Raw genomic sequence first — 20042 nt, 5'->3', positions numbered from 1 at the left:
CACCGGATGAAGAATTATTAAAAATAAAAATATTAATGGGTATTAATAAAGATATGGGTGAGAAGCTTCTAAGAGACGAGGATCAAATCTGTTTTAATCTTAGCCATTGATTAGAAACTTAATCTCGATTGTCGATTCATCAACAAGAAAAGTATAAGAGAAGACTTGAGAGTCAGTTGGAGATACACTGGGCAAATACTCAGTACCCCGAGGGAAATCGATTCTCAAGGAGAAGGAGTTCGATTTCTGAGGGAGAGTTGTAGGGTGGAGGAAGAGGAGGGCATCAGTGAAAGTCAGTGACTGAGGAGGAGGTGACGCAAGGCATTTAAGAGACAACGCAGAGGAAAGAGCAGACAGGCAGCACCATTGGAGACGCAAACCTCACGCAGGGTGACGCATAAGTGACGCAGAGGTGGGTGAAGGGTCTCCAGGGTGTCAAAACTTCTCCAGGAGGAGGAGAAACTTTGTCTCAGGTGTTTTCTCTCAGAAGTGTCTCAGTTTCTCTGTGAAATAATTCCTTGTAAAGTGATTGTTGCTAAAGATTAATAAAACCTTCATTTGTTGCATTGGTTTTCCCACATTGGGTTTTTCCGGGGACAATTGTCCAAAAACAACTGTGTTGATGTGATTGCTTCTTGTGCTTGTTTATCACTGTTATTTTCTCTATATAATTATGTGATAACTGTAGTAGAATTTATTTTAATGTTTACTGAAGGATTTTCGTAAATAAATTTTTGTGAGAAATAATTGGGTGAAATAAATCAGTTACTACAATAGAATTTCGTATTAGAAATTTTCACAGACATGACCATTCATGAAGGGGCACCTGCCTAGATATATAAGCGGGCCCTCATTTGTAACAATTCCATCATCTCATACCTTTTGTACATTTCTTATATAAATGTATTATTATCCTATCATGGATATTTATATATTTCAGATCTTCTGAGTTTTCTGTTGCATATATGAACTTTGTTCATAACATCTAGCTACATTTCTCAACCTGTAGTTTGTACATTTCAGCCTCAATTGTCACATTATCTTTAATAAAAAAGCATCCCATGAACCTTGATTTGACCCATATGCCCAAAGGAAAGATATGTATCTTTGGTCCATTCATCCATCTTATTTCCTAAACCTTTATAACTTGTTTTGCTACACCCATCTCTTCATTTCATCTTAGACTTCACTGTATAAGCTCCAGTGATCCTATTGAAGAAAAACACACCTTGAACCAGAGCAGAGGTCGGCCTAAAGTGTGAAAAGAGTTTGTGAGGTGACATTGGCACCCCTCTTAGCTCCTCCAAGGTCTCACTTAAGCTTTAGAACTTTATATGAAGAAATGAAGGTTTGAAAGGTAACAAGACTTGTAGACAAAGAAAAAAGGTAACCATAATGATAGTTCAAAATTTTAATTCCAAAACATTGGCGAATCTCACTAGTCCCTAATATGCAAACTATAAAATGTTTATTGATATATTTGTAAAATTATTCAAATTTATAATGATTTTATATATAGTCTCTATATAATGTTGGCAATTTTAAAGGTAAAATAATTTTATATTGTAAACTTTGGACGAATCAATTTTAGAAAAAATGGAAATTTGCAAATCTTTTCTTTGGAAAAATCGTGGAAAATTAGCCCACCTGCGAATATTAGCGCCTAAAATTTTCATGGCAAGCATGTAGTAAAATCCCCTACCCCAGTACAATACACCAAAACATTGATTCTTATACTCATTCAGTAGTATTTACCAACATAAAACAAGGTAACTTACAAAGGTGTAGATGCAGAGATATTATTTCCTTTCTCTGTATGATCTCCCTTCACTACCAACTGCTTTCCCTGTTGCGTGATTCCACCATAATCTGCTGGTTTATGAACATGTTCTGAGATATACTTAACAGGAACTACCTGAAACCAGGTATAACAAAAAGCAAGTTGAGATTATAATAATTTCATATTTTTTTTAATATTCACATCTAGCAATCAACTCTTAAAAAATCTTATAATGTTGATTGAAAAATTCCAAGGCATTGCTTCCACTAATCCAAAGACCAATATAATTACATGACTTAAAATCGACATGGTTTAAAATGGATAGTACAAAAGGACTGTGTTCTGCCCACATGACACATTCTGGCCTAGAAGGGACAAAAAGAGATCTGTGATACAACTAAGGCCATCACAAACATACTTGGCAAGAAAGACATTTAGAAACAAATGTTTAGGATGCTCACAATCTGTTCCTTTTGCCTGCATACATCATTCAAGTCTGCAAACAGGTTGTCAAGCTTTTCCACCATCTGTCGATTTGCCTCCTCCCTCTTCTGCATCAAGTCTTCTAGTTTGCTTTTACTATAGACTAAAACAGGTTCACACGATGCATCCTCATTTAGAAAGTAACTCCGACTATCTAAAATAGCTTCCAAATTTGATAACCGAGAGGATGCAGCACCAGGCATGGTACTACTAGTGAACAATGGTAATTCTGCTCTAATCTCAGTAATTTCCAACAATCGTATAAGCACCTGAAGCTGCTGACCAGCTCGGAGGAGAGGAGTACAAACATGTTTCAGGAAACAGGGAATAGAGACTCCATTGCGTACCTGCACAGATCTACACAAATCTATTACAAACAAGAAGGAGCAGGCAAAACATTACTGTTATCAACCAAAGTAGAGATTCAAACTTGGATGAAGTACCCATAAGTATGGTCCTTCATTAAACATGCAAATAGCAATGCTAAACCACCTGTATTTTATCCAATCTTACACTAAAGATAGGAGTTTTATCTGATAGATGCATTGAAAATACAAACTGTAACATCTTCATCATACTATTATGATTTCATTAAATGATGTTTTTCCTCATTAAATTACCTTTATACTTGGGACAGGCAAATGATTTGCACGTCTTTTCCCAGCATTTGAAATGGGTTCCACATTTTCTGAAGCCTCAACAATGAACTCATTGTATGGATCCTTCACAACTGCCCGATAAAGCCATGATTTTATGAAATCAAAATATGGTCGGCAAGCACGAGAAAACAGAAACTTCAGAAGTTCGTGATGAATTGGATCAGCCTCCTGCACAGTATAGTTAAAAAATACTAGGATATCAATAAAAGGACTCACCAAGTGGATACCATTAATAACAACTTAGAAGCTATAAAAGAAAAATAAAAAATCAGGATTCAGCACCATAATAAGTCAGTAAATTCTGCCCTAACATTCATTACCCTCGAGTTAATGATGAATAACCTAAAAATCCCAGAGAACAATAGAATTGTTGTGAGTTTTGGTCTTCAGAATAATTAGCAAATATCTGAGAACAAGCTAATTTAGATATGCTATTATTCTTGTTGAAAATGTAGAGATAGAAGGTCTTATGGCTTGTGCCTTAGCCAATGAAGACTACAAATTTGTCTTTCTCTAGCATGAGTACGAGTTCATGAGATAGACTTCATTTACGATGAGTTGATTTCCAGTTTACTGGAATGGTCATCAAATTTTCTTGCGTAATGTTCGAGCTTCAATTAAGTGGAGTCTTCTTCAGTTAGACTGCAGGACAAGGTAGCAGTGACAAGTTCAGTTAGAGTTCAGTTAGAATGAGTTAAGACTTCAGCGTTGATTGAAAAGAGAACAAGTTAAGACTTCAGTGTTGATTGGAGAGAGAACGAGTTGAGTTCTCAGTTAACTCACAATCACAATTGAAGGAAACTCAAGTGAACTTCTAGTTGAACTAGGACTCCTTGCATGGTTTGAATTCTATCTATAAAGAGAAGGATGAAGGCACAAATTGAAAGATCATTCTTTGTGTGTGGAGTGGGCAGAATTGAGGACCAATTGTGCACTAGGATTTAGGAGGCCAAGTGCGCTAGGAAATAGGAGCCTAGTGCGCAAGGAAATAGGGCTCAAGGGTGCAAGGATTGTGGAGCAGGGACCAGGATTCTCAGGGCAGGGCAAGACTATTCTGGCTGCAGTAGCAGCGTGAATTGTAATAGATCTATATTGCTCGAAGAACAATCAATAAAATACCACAACAAAGAAAGCAGGTTTTCCCTTCTGGGTTTTCTGGGTAAAACAAGTGTGTCAATTTTGTGTGCATATGTCTTTTTATCTCTGGTGTTTTTCCGCTGCTTAGATTGTTAAGAAACTCTGTACCTTGGTGAAAGTAAATTTGGCTTCAGTTTTCAGTTGCCTTGTTTCCAGTAATTCATCTAAGTCATGTGCAGAGTTTCAAGAAAATTAACAATTCTTAGCATGGCAAAGTAACAAACCCAATTAACAAAGCAGTAACAAGTATTAATTGGTTGGCAAGAAACGGGTAGAACCTTTTCTCAAAATTAACATAGATCACCCAGTAATAGTATGTATCTATATATTGTAATACAAAGATGAATATCTAGAAGAAACAGCAGTGCAAAAGTAACCTGTCATGCAATATAAGATGCTAGATAAATGGTGCTAACATGCAGGGAAAGCTAGAAGTTGTAGAATTCTAAAAGAACTCAAAATGAATTACCAACCAACCCAAGCATATGGATCAGAACCTCAGGAAGACAACATCTCACTGAAGCCCTGTGCTACAGATCAATCTCCCTACACCCTGCAACCTCAACTTCATATATAAAAAAACTCAATGCAAGATAGCATGCAATGCATCCTACTCAAACTCAAAGAGGAAATGCACTCTTTATACTAGGAACATCAACTGAGGGAACAGCATGCCCAAGACCAAACCTCACATGCAATGAAACTCCACACCTGATCAGCACCTATTAAGTTAAAAATCCACATCCACACTTTTACCATTATTAGTCAGGTTTTCCTCCAATTCAAAATATTGCAACCCTTTGAACAAAGGACACAAGGGTATCAGGATGTACTAGGTTACCACCTAGGAAATCGTATAGATGCCAGCTTCATACCCCAAATAAAACCTGAAGCATGTATTTCCTTAAATTCTTCGAGATTCCTTCTGGTTATGGTTTATTGATCAGCCAGTATAGCATTGATGCTGAAGAAACCCCGTGAAGATCAAAACCAAGCAATATAAACTCAGACCACCAGAGTAGGGATGATCCAAACACTGATCCATAAGCAATTGTACCAGTATTACAGCCAGCAATAATAATGCAGTAAAGTTCCCCATACATCCCCTAACCAGATTAGCAGCCCGGAATCCAGTATGTGATGATGACTGATACCATGATTATCCCATGATATTTCCCTGTTTTCACCAGCAGCAGAACCGGATCAACAGAAACCAAGAAATCTTTGGACTCTGCGGCAATCAGTATTTGCTAATGTATGCAATCTTCATATCTACTACAAAATTCAGAGTGAACTTTCACTACAGGCATGATAATTGGTATTGCTGTTTTCTCCATGGTCTTAAGGGAATCACTTTTGACCAACCCCTAATCACTCCTGATCTGCAAGATATCTTGCATCATGCTCATTAGCTTACATCACAGCTGGCTGTAGCATGTAATTAAAATGAGAAATTTTGTTTTCATTGTGAGAATCGACCATCTGCATTCAAGCCTCCAAGATCAAACTTCCTTGCATGTTGTTATACAATTCTGTAGCATGCCCTATATGCTGATGCTGAAACATATCAAATAAAGTCAAAAATAATAGCGCTTAATGTGCTGGGCATATATTCGAGATTGATACACAGAACTCAGAATGCTTGAACCTGATCTGATGTCTCCCTCTGGTGCATCGTACAATAGTTATCTCCAGAACTGCTGATAAAAAGTTATTGATAACAGACTGTTTTCTGAAATAGCTGCTCCTAGATAGACTACTGCCATAAAATTTCTCAGTGCTGAGAAAATTTCATCCTTAAGATTTATCTTCAGGCATCTTGAAATGCCCAATCATTATCCTAAGAATATTTCCATCTGTTGGGGCCTTTGCACAGCCACCATGTACTTCTGATGCCGCCTTCAAAGCCAGTTGATAATACAGTCTAGGCCCTGGGGTGCATTATTTAAATTTTCTTTCTGGTGAGTAGTAGTCTCTTCCAAAGGAACAGTTCCTACTGGCACTGCCTTCCCCATTGTAAAATTTCCTGGAGAAGACCATAAAATAGCCCAACTTCCCTGAGAGGGTGAAATACTGTTGTGCATCTGTGACCCTTGGATCTGGTGCTGTTCCAATCAGACCAGGGTGAGTTAAACCATTTTCTCTGTCAAATTCTCAATATACCCCATTCATATCCAGGAATAGGATTCAAATTGCAGATCTCAACCACAAGAACATCAACAGGCATGCCATCTGCTGTAAATAGTGAATTTCAGGCTGCTAAATGCTGCCCCAAGAATGTGTAACAGGGGCGATGATATTATCCATATCTTTTCTTTTTTGAAATGCCTGAAAATACTCATCGCACATCCTGTACTGCTGTTCTTAACTAGCACGAATACTATTAAAAGTTTCTCACAGTTGCTGCCATAGGTCTCATTAGGATTACAGATTTAAAACTTTATTGAAACAAAGCAGAAACATGAACCTTGAATCTTACTGCGGTATAGGTTCTCTGTCTGAGGAGATCCTTGGCTACCTGGAATACCTTCAAAAGCACCTAAGTGTGCTACAAATAGTGAGGAAAACCATGGAAAACAAGCTCAATAGGGGATAGACCATGCACCTCCTCCGCTGTAGCAAACTTCTCCTAAAACTGTGTCAATCTGATGCCCCAAAGGTGCTGATCTCTGCCCTTCTTTAATATTCAGCCTTGAATTCTGAGAAAATTTAATATAGATACCCCTGCTGGAAGAGGGGTAACAGAGCCCATAAGGAATCTCCTTTATTTGGCACAAGCTGAGATCGGTCATGTTACCCACCAAATTACATAACCCATAAGAGAAAATTTCTTTCCCCATTGGTCAGCCAGCCACCCAACAGCCCTATGATGATCCACAGCTCTACTTCAAAGCTCTCCACCTATGCTCCTGTCAGTGCCCTCTTCATCAGGGAGATATTTGGACACAAATCTCAGATTCTACATACCCTGCCTCATTCTTGGAATAATTCGGACAATCACATCATACTTTCAGGTTGATCCACCTGATCAGAGCAACAAGTGACGATGTAATGAACAAAGTTCGTTTACTCTCTGATATCAATCTAACGAGCAAAGTTCATACTTCACAATAATCTTCATAACACTTGGAATACGAAGACATCCATTGAAGATACAAGTATATATATACATATATATATATATATATATGAATGAAGAATATGATTTGGTTACAATTGAGGGTCCGCTATATACACCTAGGTGGGTACCATAAACGGTCATGTCTTTTGAGACATGCCTTTTCAATATACTTATCATCATTAACTATTAATTATTAATTATTTATATTCATAACATGTCTTTTGAGACATGCCTCCTCAATATATAATCATTATTAACTATTAACTATTTATATTCATAACATTGTCTTCCTTTTCAGAAAAGGTTTGGCCTCAAAGCTTATTGATGAGAAACCATGTCATCTATTTCCTTGTCGTGTAATCTGTTCACATCCTTTGAGGCTGGGGAGGAACACGTTCGATTGAGGGGGCATTGTTTGAGAACCGAGTGGTATTAAACCCTCTAACACTCTGAATGTGAGTGAACTGATGTGCTGTTCGGCATCTCCGTAACGGTCTTGCGGGTACCTTCTTGATGGAATGGTATAAGTTTATTGTCATTTTCGTCCATTTTGCATGCTATTTTTCTGAAATTAGGGTTTCTATTGTTTCATATTAGAAAGTGCAATACATTTCTTGAAATCTTTATTCTTTATGGCTATGCAAAATTTGTCATTCAAAAATCCATCAAATGAACTTGGTGCATGCATCCTTTGACCCTAAATCTCCCACATAAAGAAGTCACTCATGTTATTAAGAGAAGCATTTGATCCTCCACCCTCTTCATCTAAGGCCCTTTACCATTGACCATGCCCAATTGAGTAAAAGACACTAGTCTAATGGTGGGGATGATTTAAAATTTTTACCTCCTTTTACTAATTTCTTGGTAACCATAGTTAGGGTTCGTTTTAATTTGCATTTATGGTAATTTTGCATTTATAATTGCATTTAGTAAATTGAAAAAGAAAAATCTCGCATTAATTGCATTTCTCACCCTAGAAGCTAAGTCGCACTGAAATGGATACGGATACGGGGTTTGAAATGGATACGGCAAATTTTCATAAAATCTGGATGCGATACAGCAAGGAAACATATAAGAATTTCATATTACCATTCATCTTTTAGAATCTAGATTCTATATCTAAAAATACATAATCAATTATCTTCATCATCAATTCAGCATATGGCATAAACAAATCATCATCATCAATTCAGCATAAACATTGTCATTGTTCAAAAGTTTAAAGTCACCACTTCAGCATAAACAATGTCATTGATCAAAAGTTTAAAACACCATCATAAATTACATTTACATATCATCAAATATGTCTTCATCTACGTCATTAAGAACCACATCCTCTCCAGAAGTGGGAGCATTGTTGCCATGTTCACTTGAAGATCCACCTATTGGTGACTCTTCATCAAACAAAGTCATATGAGACCTGGCATTCAACGTCATATCCAAGTCAGGAAACTCTATGTTAGTTTTTGCAGCATCGGATGTGTTCTAGCCACGCTATTTGGTGGAGAGGCTAGAATGCATGAGATCTCCAAAACCTAGAAATTGTTTCTGCAAATTCCAGCTAGAGAAGGCTTAATTAGATTATTAACTCATTTTTTAATGTTTCCTACATATAAACTTAAGAAAGCTGGTTAATTAATCATAATTAATTAAGTCAAGGTGAGAATAGTCTAGAAACTCACACGGATCTATCCAGAAATGATTTGAGCCATCAATTAAGATTTAATCTTGGTCGCTGGAGTCCCAACAAGAAGATATAAGAAGGGATCGATGTGGTGATGGAGAAGACACCAGTGCAAATACTCAGCGGCCCAGGCAGATTGATTTTTCTCAATAGCAGAGACTCAACAAAGAAGATAGAGCCAAAGGGTGAGTAACAGGTGGCAGAGGAGGTCAGCAGCGTTTCCGGAGTTAGTATTCCAATTCCGAGAGAGGCAATGAGAGGGAGTGTGAAATTCCCAAAGGGTCTACGCAAGCATTGCACAGAGGTTGACGCAGAAGGATCTGCATGTAGCTGGGGAGGCAGTTCCGGGGACAGAAATTAGCTGTGGGGTAAGGGAAAATTCTCACAATAATTTTGCCAGTGTTTTCCTCAGATTAGATCGCCAATAGAGCATCTAAATTATTGCACTCAGATTTTCTACTGGAGATTAATAATAAAACCCTCATTTGTTGCACTGGTTTTCCCAAGTTGGGTTTTTCCGGGGACAATTGTCCAAAAACAATTGTGTTAAATTTTTGTGTGTGCTAGGATTTCTCAGTTTTCAGTGTTTTATTTTCTGCGGTATTTTTATGGTGAAAATTGTAGTAATGATTTATTCATTGTTTGTCGTACCAAATAAACTGCATAATTAAATTTACAGTTAGAAGAATAATTTCCAGTTATTGCAATAGATGAAATTTTCACATGGTATCAGAGAAATTATGATCAGGCGGGAAGCTCAGAAGTGATAGGCAGAAATCGACCAAATTCAGAGGGAGTTTGGCAGCACAATTTCTAGATCTGCGGAGAGATTGGCTTAGCAGTTCGAACTGTTGGGTAGAGGATTCGATTTTTATTTTTTTCTTTGCAAGTGGCAGGAAAAATTTGTAGTGCTTGGAAGCAGTTCTAGCAAGCAGTAGAAACATTGGAAAGAAGTTCCAGTGAAGCAATCAGACTTTCATTGAGAACATTCCTTACTTGGATGCAGAGGGTTTTGCAGTAGGTTGGATTTGCAAAATCAACATCGAGTGGAAAGAGGAATAGCACACAGTAAATTCTTCAGTATGACCATGGACATATATGACATTCAGGAGGATTCATATTTGTCTTCCAGGTTGGAGCACAAATTTTCTTGCTTATTAAGATCAACTTCACAGGGTATCTACTATATAGAAAGTGGAGCATCAACTCATATAACAAGGGTTAGAGAATATTTCTCTAGCTACAAGGAGGAGCAAATGGACTTCCAGATTACAATGGGAAATAGAACGAAGTGTACTCCAGTAGGGAAAGGTACCATCGATTTTCAGAGGGAGTCAGGAGCAAGCATCAACGCTACAGATGTATTGCGTGTGTCAGGATTGGATATGAACATGATTTCAATATCCCAGTTACAGGATAAGAGATATGATATCCACTTCGTAGGGAAGAAAGTGTTTGTCAAACACTCAATTTGGAAGAGGGTAAGATAGATTGGAGTTGTTGGACATTGGATAAACCAACGCTCCTTGTGTGTTTCACGCCATGGACTAACTACCTCTCGTGGATCCTTATCTCTGGCAATGCGATCGTTGACTAACACCTATGGGTTTTGGTATAACGGCAATCGTGATTCCCAACAAGTGGTATCAAAGCATAGGTCATGAGTTCGATACACACCCAGCTCGCGTTGGGGGGGAGATTGTTGGACATTGATAAACCAACGCTCCCTGTATGTTTCGCAACATGGACTAACTGCATCTCATGGATCCTTATATTTGGCGATGCGGTCGTTGACTAACACCTGTGGGTTTTGGTATAATGGCAATCATGATTCCCAAAAGGAGTTCGAAGCAACAAATTGTACAAGTTGTAACTCGACTCTCCAATGGCACTAATAGGCAGTAACAGTAGCAATGGGAAGGAACTGAATGAGTTATGGCATAGGAGACTGGAGCATCTACACCATGGAACACTAAAGATGCTCAGGAAAACAGTAACAGGGGTTCCAGAACTTGGCATGGAACACAATGACACGTGTAGAAGATGCGTACTTCGAAAGTATGCTAACGCAGCATTGCCAAGAAGTGACAGCAGAGCAAATGGTGTGTTAGGACTTATACATTCAGATATTTGTGGCCCGATGTCCACCAGAGCTTTCAGTGGTGCCGAATACTTCATCACCTTTATTGATGACCATTCCAGAAAAACCTGGATCTACTTCTTGAAGACCAAAGATGAAGTCTTTGATCATTTCAGAGAGCTTAAGGCTCTCGTGGAGAATGCAAGGAAGAAGATCAAGGTGCTTGGCTCATAATGGTGGAGAATATATTGATAAAAACTTCACAGATTTTTGCACGACGGAAGGCATCAGAAGAGAATGGACAGCTCTGTATAATCCACAATAGAATGGGGTAGCACAGTAGAAAAACAAAACCATAGTTGGGGCCGCAAAAGCTAAGTTATATGACTACAATTTTCCCATGTTCCTATGGGCAGAAGCATGTAACATGGCAGTGTAAATTCAGAACAGGACTCCTCATTATGCATTGGAGAAGAAAATGCCAAAACGGGTCTGCACAAGGAAGAAGCCAAAAGTTAGTCACTTCAAGATTTTTGGCAGCATTGCTTATTGCCACATGCCAGATGAAAAACGCACCAAATTGGATCAGACTGCATAGAAGGGGTTTCTCGTTGGGTATAGCGAGACCTCCAAGGCATACAAGATCCACATTCCTAGCAATAGGAAGAATGTGGTGAGACGAGACGTAAAGTTCGAGATCTCGTGAGATAACCGCAGGTGATCAAAATCAGTCAGTGAAGCTCCTTTGGTCAAGCAGCAGGGGCAGCCAGTGGGACCGGCAGGAGGACAGTCACAGGGATCGAGTACAGTGACTAGTACCAATATTTCCTCAGGTGCAGGAGATCCAAGGAATTCACAACAGACGGAGCAGCAAAGGCAAGATGAGGAGGAGCTGGTTGAACCTCCCACCACTAGTGGTTGTGTTAGCAGAGAGGTTCGTCAGACATTGAGAGATGCAGAGGAGTTTATTGGAACTCCTAGGACGAAGAAGAGACAGCGCAGACAACCTGACAAGTACCAAGCATTGGTGGCTCAGGTTGCAAAACCTTCCAACTTTCAAGAGGCCGCACAACATCAGGTGTGGGTAGATGCCATTGTAGAAGAGTGTAACTCTATCATGACGAATGGTGTTTGGGAGGTGGTGCCAGGGCCTGAAGACAGGTCAGTTGTAGGTTCTAGACAGATCTACAAGATAAGTTATGCTACAAATGGCAGTGTGGAAAAGTACAAGGCTAGGTTTGTGGCAAAGACGTATGCACAGAAAAAAGGGATAGATTATAAAGAGACCTTCGCCCCAGTTGCCAGATACACCTCTATCAGGTCAATTATATCCCTAGCAGCTCAGACGGGATGGTAGATTCACCAGATGGATGTCAAGACAGCATTCTTCAACGGGGTGATAGAGGAAGAGGTGTACATAGAACAGCCAGAGGGCTTTGGGACTCATGAGAGGCGCACTCATGTGTGCAGACTAAAGAAAGCTCTATACGGGCTCAAACAGGCTCCCAGGGCGTCGTATGGTCGGATTTATAGTTACTTGTAGCAGATGGGATTCGTCAAGAGTGACGCAGATCCCAACCTTTACTATTTAATGGTAGAGGGTGAGCCACTCATCCTAATATTGTATGTGGATGATCTTTTCTTGACTAGATCATCAGGGCTCATAGAGGATTGCAAGAGAAACCTGGTAGCAGAATTTGATATGAAGGATTTTGGGTTGATGCACTATTTCCTAGGATTGGAAGTGTGACAGAAAGATGGGGAGATATTTCTTGGGCAAGGAAGATATGCTACAGATATTTCGAAGAGGTTCGGAATGCAAGATTGTAAACCCATGTCTACACCCATGATCACCAATTGGAAGAAGATAGATGCATCAGATGACAAGAATGTCGACCCCACCTTGTATAGACAGCTTATCGAGTCTCTCATGAATTTGGTCAACACTAGGCCAGATATTTGCTTCGCAGTCAATACCCTCAATCAGTTTATTGTAGAACCGAAGAGGGTACATTGGGCAGCAGCGAGGCATATTTTGAGGTATGTAAGTGGCATAGTCGAGTACGGGTTGAGATATACCCGAGGGGATGATGTCAGACTATCTGGATTCACAGATGCAGATTGGGCAGGTAGTTATTGGACATGGAAAGTACCTCGGGGTACTGCTTCAGTGTTGGATCAAGGATGGTTTCTTGGTGTGGCAAGAAGCAGAAGTCAATAGCACTAAGCTTTGCAGAAGCAGAATATATGGCAACAAGCACAGCTACGTGTGAAGCTATATGGCTTCGAAAGCTGCTAGTAAGCTTGTTCAGGCAGAGGATGAAGGCAACCATATCTGTTGTGATAACCAGAGTTGCATAAAGCTCTTCGAGAATCCAGTGTATCATGACAGGTCGAAACACATAGATATTCAGTGTCATTTCATCAGACATTGTGTACAACGTGGAACAGTCCAGCGATAGTATGTTCCCACAGAAAAGCAGGTTGCAGATATACTCACGAATTCTCTAGGGAGAGCTAAGTTCGTCCATTTCAGAGAACATATGTGTATGGTGGAGAACCTGTTTCAGTAGCAGGGTCAGTTTACTTTGGATGATTCTCAATTGCAGCAGCAGCAGATGAGAAGGAGTTGCAGTGCAGACGCAAAGTTGGCAGTGCTACAGCAGCACAGGTGCAGCACATATCAAAGTTGCACAATAAATGGGGGGCACCAACAACCAGACATCAGCAGGGTGTGCAGCACTAGAACACATTCCTTGCGAAGAGGGAGTGTTAGTTTTTGTAGCATCGAATGTGTTCTAGCCACGAAATCTGGTGGAGAGGTTATAATACATGAGATCTCTAAAACCCATAAATCAGTTTTGGAAATTCCACCTAGAAGTGTCTCAATTAGATTATTAACCGATTTTTAAATATTTCCTTAGTCTAAACTTAGGGAATGTGGTTAATTAATCAGTATTAATTGAGATAAGGTGAGAATCATTTAGAAACTCACTCGAATCAACAGGATCGACTATGTTTTAATCTTGGTCGTTGGTGCTCCAACAAAGAATTATAAGAAGAAGTTGATGGGTAGATGGAGAACAGACCAGTGCAGATACTCAGTTGCCCAGGCAATTCAATTTTCTCAATGGCAGTGATTCAGCAAAGAAGATAGAGCCAAAGGGTGAGTCGCAAGGAGGAAGTTTTTCAGTTCCAAGAAGAGGCAATGAGAGGAAGGTTGAATTCCATAGAGGCTCTGCGCAGGGCCTACGCAGAAAGTGACACAGAAGCTCCAACGTGAGGCTAGGAAGTCAATCCCAAGGGCAGAAATTAGTGGGGGAGTGAGAAAATTCTCACAATAATTTTCCTAGTATTTTCCTCAAATTAGATTGCCAGTAGAGCATCTAAAATATTGTACTCAGAATTGTTGCTGAAGAATAATAATAAAACCCTCATCTACTGCACTGATTTTCCCGAATTGGGTTTTTTTGGGGACAATTGTCCAAAAATAATTGTGTTAAAATACTTGTGCGCTAGAATTTCTCAGTTTTCAGTGTTTTATTTTCCACGGTATTTTTATGGTGAAAATTGCAGTTGTCAAGTCCCACTAGTACAACCGGTTAAGGATGGACCTCGTCAGCGGTTGTGCCCTGTGCTAGGGGGAGGAGACATGCTAAAAAATCTAGTCAGCTAAGGGTTGGTGTGGCCCAGGCCAAGTGCAATCCCCCGGTGACTTTGACGACATAGATGCCCCTGGGTCATGGCTCCTTAAGACACAAGTCAAGCTCGGAGGATCACAGACAACTTGACAAACAAAACAAAAATAGTGAAAATTGTAGTTGTAATTTTATTCATTGTTTCCCATAACAAATAAACTGTAAAATTAATTTTACAGTTAGAAGAATAATTTCCAGTTGTTGCAATAGATGAAATTTTCACATATAGCACAACAGTTAGGATGATTTCTCTTTAGCTTGATAATTGCTTGTGATGTCTTTTTACCTTTTCTTACTTATTAGCTTCTTCTTGTATTATTATGTTATTCTTATCATCAAACAGTTACCAAAACAAGAAGATCAACAGTGCACAAGAAAACATGATATAGATTGCAAGCCATGGCCAAAACCTCTCCACTTGAAAGGAAAACCCACAAATGTCTTCTCTTCTTATAGATTCTTCAATCGACGAATTCCAAGAGCTCTAGACCAAGACAAATACCTTTCCAAGACCAAGTCTAACCTTCTTGATGATGTGCTTCCCTTGTCCAATTCAAACCCAATCAAATCTCTTCCAGTAGCACAACTTCGACCCTCAGCAACAAATTTTTGACCTCTACTGCAGGTCTGAAATTTTCGGCCCTCCCAGCAATAGTTGCTTCCACACATGTGAGCTTATTTTGGGCTTCCAAGACTTCTTGAGACCTTCGCTTGACTTTCTCCTTCTGCTAGGGCTAGATAATGACCTAATGAGCCTTCCTTTAACCTTCTTTTTGCACTTTCTTCAAGTTCGATCCTGCAGCAACAAAACCCTAACCCAGCAGCAAAAACCCTAGTCTCCTTCCTTCACACATGTGAAGAGAGAGAGAGAAATTACCCAATCACTTGATCTTTGTCCTTCTTCCTTCGCTAGCCTCTTTCTTCTTCTCCTTTGCTTGCTTGATGAGAGAATGAATTGTGTCCATAGGAAGTTGAGTTCCCTCCTATATATAGGCTTCCAAGGTGAACGATGTACCTCAAATTAGGTCGACTTCATAGCTAGCAGGCCAACTGTTGGTCAAAGTTGTCATTGATGTCAATATAGCATTGTTGGAGATGGCAAATATTCTTGTGATACATGAATAACCCTAACCTCATGCAAACCCTAGGAGAAAACTCTAAGCATGAAGATGATGCATATACCAAATTCCCTAGCTACATTTATATCCCTATCTTGAATGATCTAATGATGCATGGTCTAATGATGAATGGAGAAGCCACCCCTCTCCACCCTTCTAGGCACATGTATGCATAATAATACTCATTGATGAAACCGTAGCCCTTGACCTTATGAAATTATGATGCATGGATGATTGTTCGTTGGCAAATAAGATGAAGCCCTAGCCTCCTTAATTAATGCTCATGGTGCCCTAGTCTTTATGAAATAACAAGAAGGAACACCATGATAAGGGGAGCAACATATCTATCATGGAGAACTATCATTGATGAAGGAAATACGATGGAGCATCATATCAAGAAGCACCTTGATAGGGGGAGTACTTGGGCACCCCATTTGCCATTGATGTCAAAGGGGGAGAAATTGTTGGAAGGGCAAGAATATTGCCATCAATGACAAAGGGGGGGACTGTTGGTCAAAGTTGTCATTGATGTCAATATAGCATTGTTGGAGATGGAAAATGTTCTTGTGATACATGAATAACCCTAACCTCATGCAAACCCTAGGAGAAAACCCTAAGCATGAAGATGATACATATACCAAATTCCCTAGCTACATTTATATCCCTACCTTGAATGATCTAATGATGAATGAAGAAGCCACCCTTCTAGGCACATGCATCGATGAAACCCTAGCCCTTGACCTTATGAAATATGATGCATGGATGATTGTTGGTTGGAAAACAAGATGAAGCCCTAGACTCCTTAATTGATGCTCATGTTGCCCTAGTCTTTAAAGAAGCCCTAATCCTAACAGGTCCATTCCATGAATAAAGAAGGAGCTTTAATCTAATAGCCCATGATGCCATTCAAGATGCCCTAATATCTATAAATGAAGAACACATGTGAAGGACCCCGCATAAACTTGAAGGCCTAAGTCTATGAAGAAGAAGCCCTGGCATTGTTCAAAGCATAAAATCCTAAAGGTTGCCATGAATGAAATAATGATGAAAGTTTCACAAAATATAATTTTCTTAATGGTAAAATGACCTTATTTAAAGATGAAATTTGCATAAGCACGAGGACATTTTCCCCTTTCCAACAAGTTATTACTCGCCTACTAACTCTTCTTAGATTGGGAGAAAATTATTTTTCAAGTTAAAATATAGTAATTCTTTAATGTTGGCCGACATGAGCCTACATGAACAAGTTGGCTCCATGTCCAAAGAACGTCTCTTCGTTATAAGTTAGAATGTGTATAAATATGAGTTTAAACTCAGCATTTTAGTGAATAACTCGGTGAAGAATTCGAAGAGGAGACAAAAAACGTAGTAAGGAGGCCGAGAAGAACATTGAAGAATAAGTTTGGGCAAAGTTTTGGGTTATTCTTCTAGCTTAGACGACAAGAGCAGCATCCTGTGGTAAACACAACTCAGTGCTCGGACCTGTGGCTACTAACACCTCAGACTAGTGAGAACATTGGAGGCTCGGTTCTAGGATTCAGACCTATGATCACTAGTTTAGTAACATCAGATTTGTGGATAAGTATGTGAACAGTCTTCTAAAGTAGCTTGAAGAGTCATTATGAGGGCTCGAATCTTACTACAGACCTGAACTCGGGGTTGGTGCAGATTTTGGATTAATGAAACAGCCACATAGGAGGCACGGTCTCATAACCTTGTAACACCTTGGAGGCTCAGTTCTAGGCTACAAGCTCTCAGAGTTAATGAAGGATTGTGGGTTGTTTCACCTCAGGATTGGACAACTATTTGTGAATCTTGAACTGTGGTTTACAAGCTCGGCTCTGTGACATGATTCGATTGTCATCACAGCTCAGAAACTAGTGAGAACAGTCACCAGATTGTTGACCAGTGAAAGGTGGTTGGATTGTGTTTTGTTTAGCTCGGACTATAAACTCTTGGATCAGCATTCTTGAAGTGAGTCATTGTAGACCAGTGATCCAAAGTTTTAAGCAACCTGTTGTAGCAATCACTTGTGAAGAGAAACTACACCTCGGACTTAGCCAGCAGTGAAGAACAAGAAGTCTTGATATATGGAGCAGTCTTTAGCATAACTAGAGAAGCAAATCCGAACACTTCTTTGAAGAACTATTGAAGACATCCTTATGACCAATTTTTAAAGACAACCTCAGAGTAGCAGACCTCAGTTGAAGGAGCAGGCCATTGACATGATTTGGCGCACCTTTTGAATTATTCTTGGAGAAACCTATTGAAGGCACCTTGAGGGATTCTTGGAGATATTTGGAAGACTTGCAGAAGTTGAAGATAATCTTGGAGACATTATTGGAGACCATGATGCATTGAAGATATCATGATGTGACCTTGGAGATGGGTAACATGAAGAGTTGTGAAGACAACTTCTGAGAAGACAAAGTTGTCATTGATGAGCTAAGCACTTTGGAGATTAAGTGAAGGCATTGTTGAAGGTGAAGATATTGTCAGGGCTGATTGCAGAAGATATTGAGAGCCGTGAAGAACTATCAATCTTATCTTGAAGAATTGGAGTATAGGGTTGGAGCCCGAGAGGATAGGAGTCCTCAAGAAGATCATGTTGGAGCCTGTACCAAAGATAGGGTTGGATCCCTACAAGTCGATGCCTCATAAAGACAAGGTTGGAGCCTTGGGAAGATAAGGTTGGAGATTGGAGCCTCATGAAGTCCAAGTCGGTGCTTGGCAAAGTACAAGTTGGAGCCTGGTGGATTGGAGATTGGTGTCTTCATCTAGGGTTGGAGCCCTAATTATTATTGTACTTGATTTATTGTAAAGAAGAGGATTGGAGTCTTCATTATTTTTTATGAATAAAAGTATTTATTCTAATTTCTTATTTTTCATTTTTGGTTTATCTAAGTGATCTTTGTTGATTTTTGTAGCAACGGATGTGTTCTAGCCACGAAAGTTGGTGGAGAGGCTAGAATACATGTATTCTCCAAAGCCCAAAAATCGTTTCTGGAAATTCCACCTAGGGAAAACTTAATTAAAATAATTAATCAGTTTTTAATATTTCCTAAGTCTAAACTTAGGAAATATGATTAATTAAAGGATATTAATTAAGTCATGGTGAGAATCTTCTAGAAAAAGACTTGGATCAAGTTCTAGTTAATCTTAGCCATCGATTAAGTTTTAATAGTGGTCGTTGATGTCTCAACAAGAGATTATAAGAAGAAACTCAATGGAGCTTAGAGAATACACACCAGCAGTTCGATTTCACTAGCAGATCGATTTCCAGAGTAGCAGCGCTGAGTTGCCGTAGAGAGAGCTAGTGAGCTCGAAGTAGTGCGAGAGGGGCAGGGATAGTAAGGTCGGATGAAGTTTTTCCAATTCCAGTGAGTGCACTCCAAGGGGGGCAGCGCAGAGCCATGCAGAAGCAGCGCAGTGCTTCAAAGGGGATTCCGTATTTTGTTGGGGAGAAGCAGTGATTCAATGCCAGAAGCCGGAGAGAGAGTCTAGAGGCCAAGAGGATCCATCTTCCAAATAGCAGTTGATCAGATAGCAAGAGGGAAAGCAATTCCGAGTTGTGAGGATGCAGTACTGCGTAGGCTAATGCAATGACTGCGCAAAGAAAACAAAGAGCAGCTCAACTTGAGCCGAGGTCAATGTCGGATTGCCTATGGGAGTAAGATTTTTCTCACTAGATTTATTGTCAGACATTTCTCTATATGGATTGCTAGATTGAGCATCCATAGTTGTGTACTCATATTTACTACTACATAATATTAAACCCTCAGCTGCTGTAGCGGTTTTATCGAGTTGGGGTTTTCTAGGGACTTAGTCCAAATATAATTGTGTATTTGTGTGTGTGTGCATCTATTCTTCCAACGTTTTTATTTCTTCTGTTGTGTTTGTTTTGTGAAGGTTGCAGGGTATTTGTTTCGATATTTGTTGTAGGACACAAAAAATAATTTGTTTAATTAAATTAACAAATAGAAGAAATAACATCAATTGTTGCAATAGGATTCGGGGTTTTCCAAATTTTCACATGGTATCAAAGCGCAAACAAAAATCGGAGAGCTCAGTTGCAGAGAGGAGAAGGAGCTTCGTAGCACTGCGTAAGCAGTTGCTCGAAACCCAGAGGCTGTGCAGTCCCCTTGGCCAAGAGGGTCAATTTTTTAGGAAAAGTTTATTTCCCTGAGAGAGTCGACAGAGAAAAAAATTTCCAGAACAAAGATTACCAATGGCAGAGGGAGAAGCAATATTTTCCTTGCAAAGCAGATATTCAGCTAAGACG

At 39.5% G+C, this 20042-nt stretch overlaps 1 protein-coding gene across 3 annotated transcripts in view; it reads right to left on the bottom strand.

The window, feature by feature from the left end:
- Nucleotides 1-20042, bottom strand: part of LOC149255748 (Spc97 / Spc98 family of spindle pole body (SBP) component) — a 334350-nt gene that overhangs the window by 254511 nt on the left and 59797 nt on the right. For all 3 annotated transcript variants that reach the window (XM_089460559.1, XM_089460560.1, XM_089460558.1), the window contains exons 3-5: nt 2884-3090; nt 2242-2610; nt 1779-1915 (exon numbers count right to left, since the gene is read on the bottom strand). In XM_089460559.1, coding sequence (XP_089316685.1) covers nt 1779-1915; nt 2242-2610; nt 2884-3090 — 713 coding nt within the window. The remainder of the gene's footprint in view (nt 1-1778; nt 1916-2241; nt 2611-2883; nt 3091-20042) is intronic.

This window comes from Pinus tabuliformis, chromosome 7 (assembly GCF_031772625.1).
Source record: "Pinus tabuliformis cultivar Carrire ecotype Pingquan chromosome 7, CPIR1, whole genome shotgun sequence".
NCBI classification, from domain to species: Eukaryota; Viridiplantae; Streptophyta; class Pinopsida; order Pinales; family Pinaceae; genus Pinus; species Pinus tabuliformis.
The sequence above is the reverse complement of the archived record's forward strand: the minus strand, read 5'-3'. Positions and strand labels throughout refer to the sequence as shown.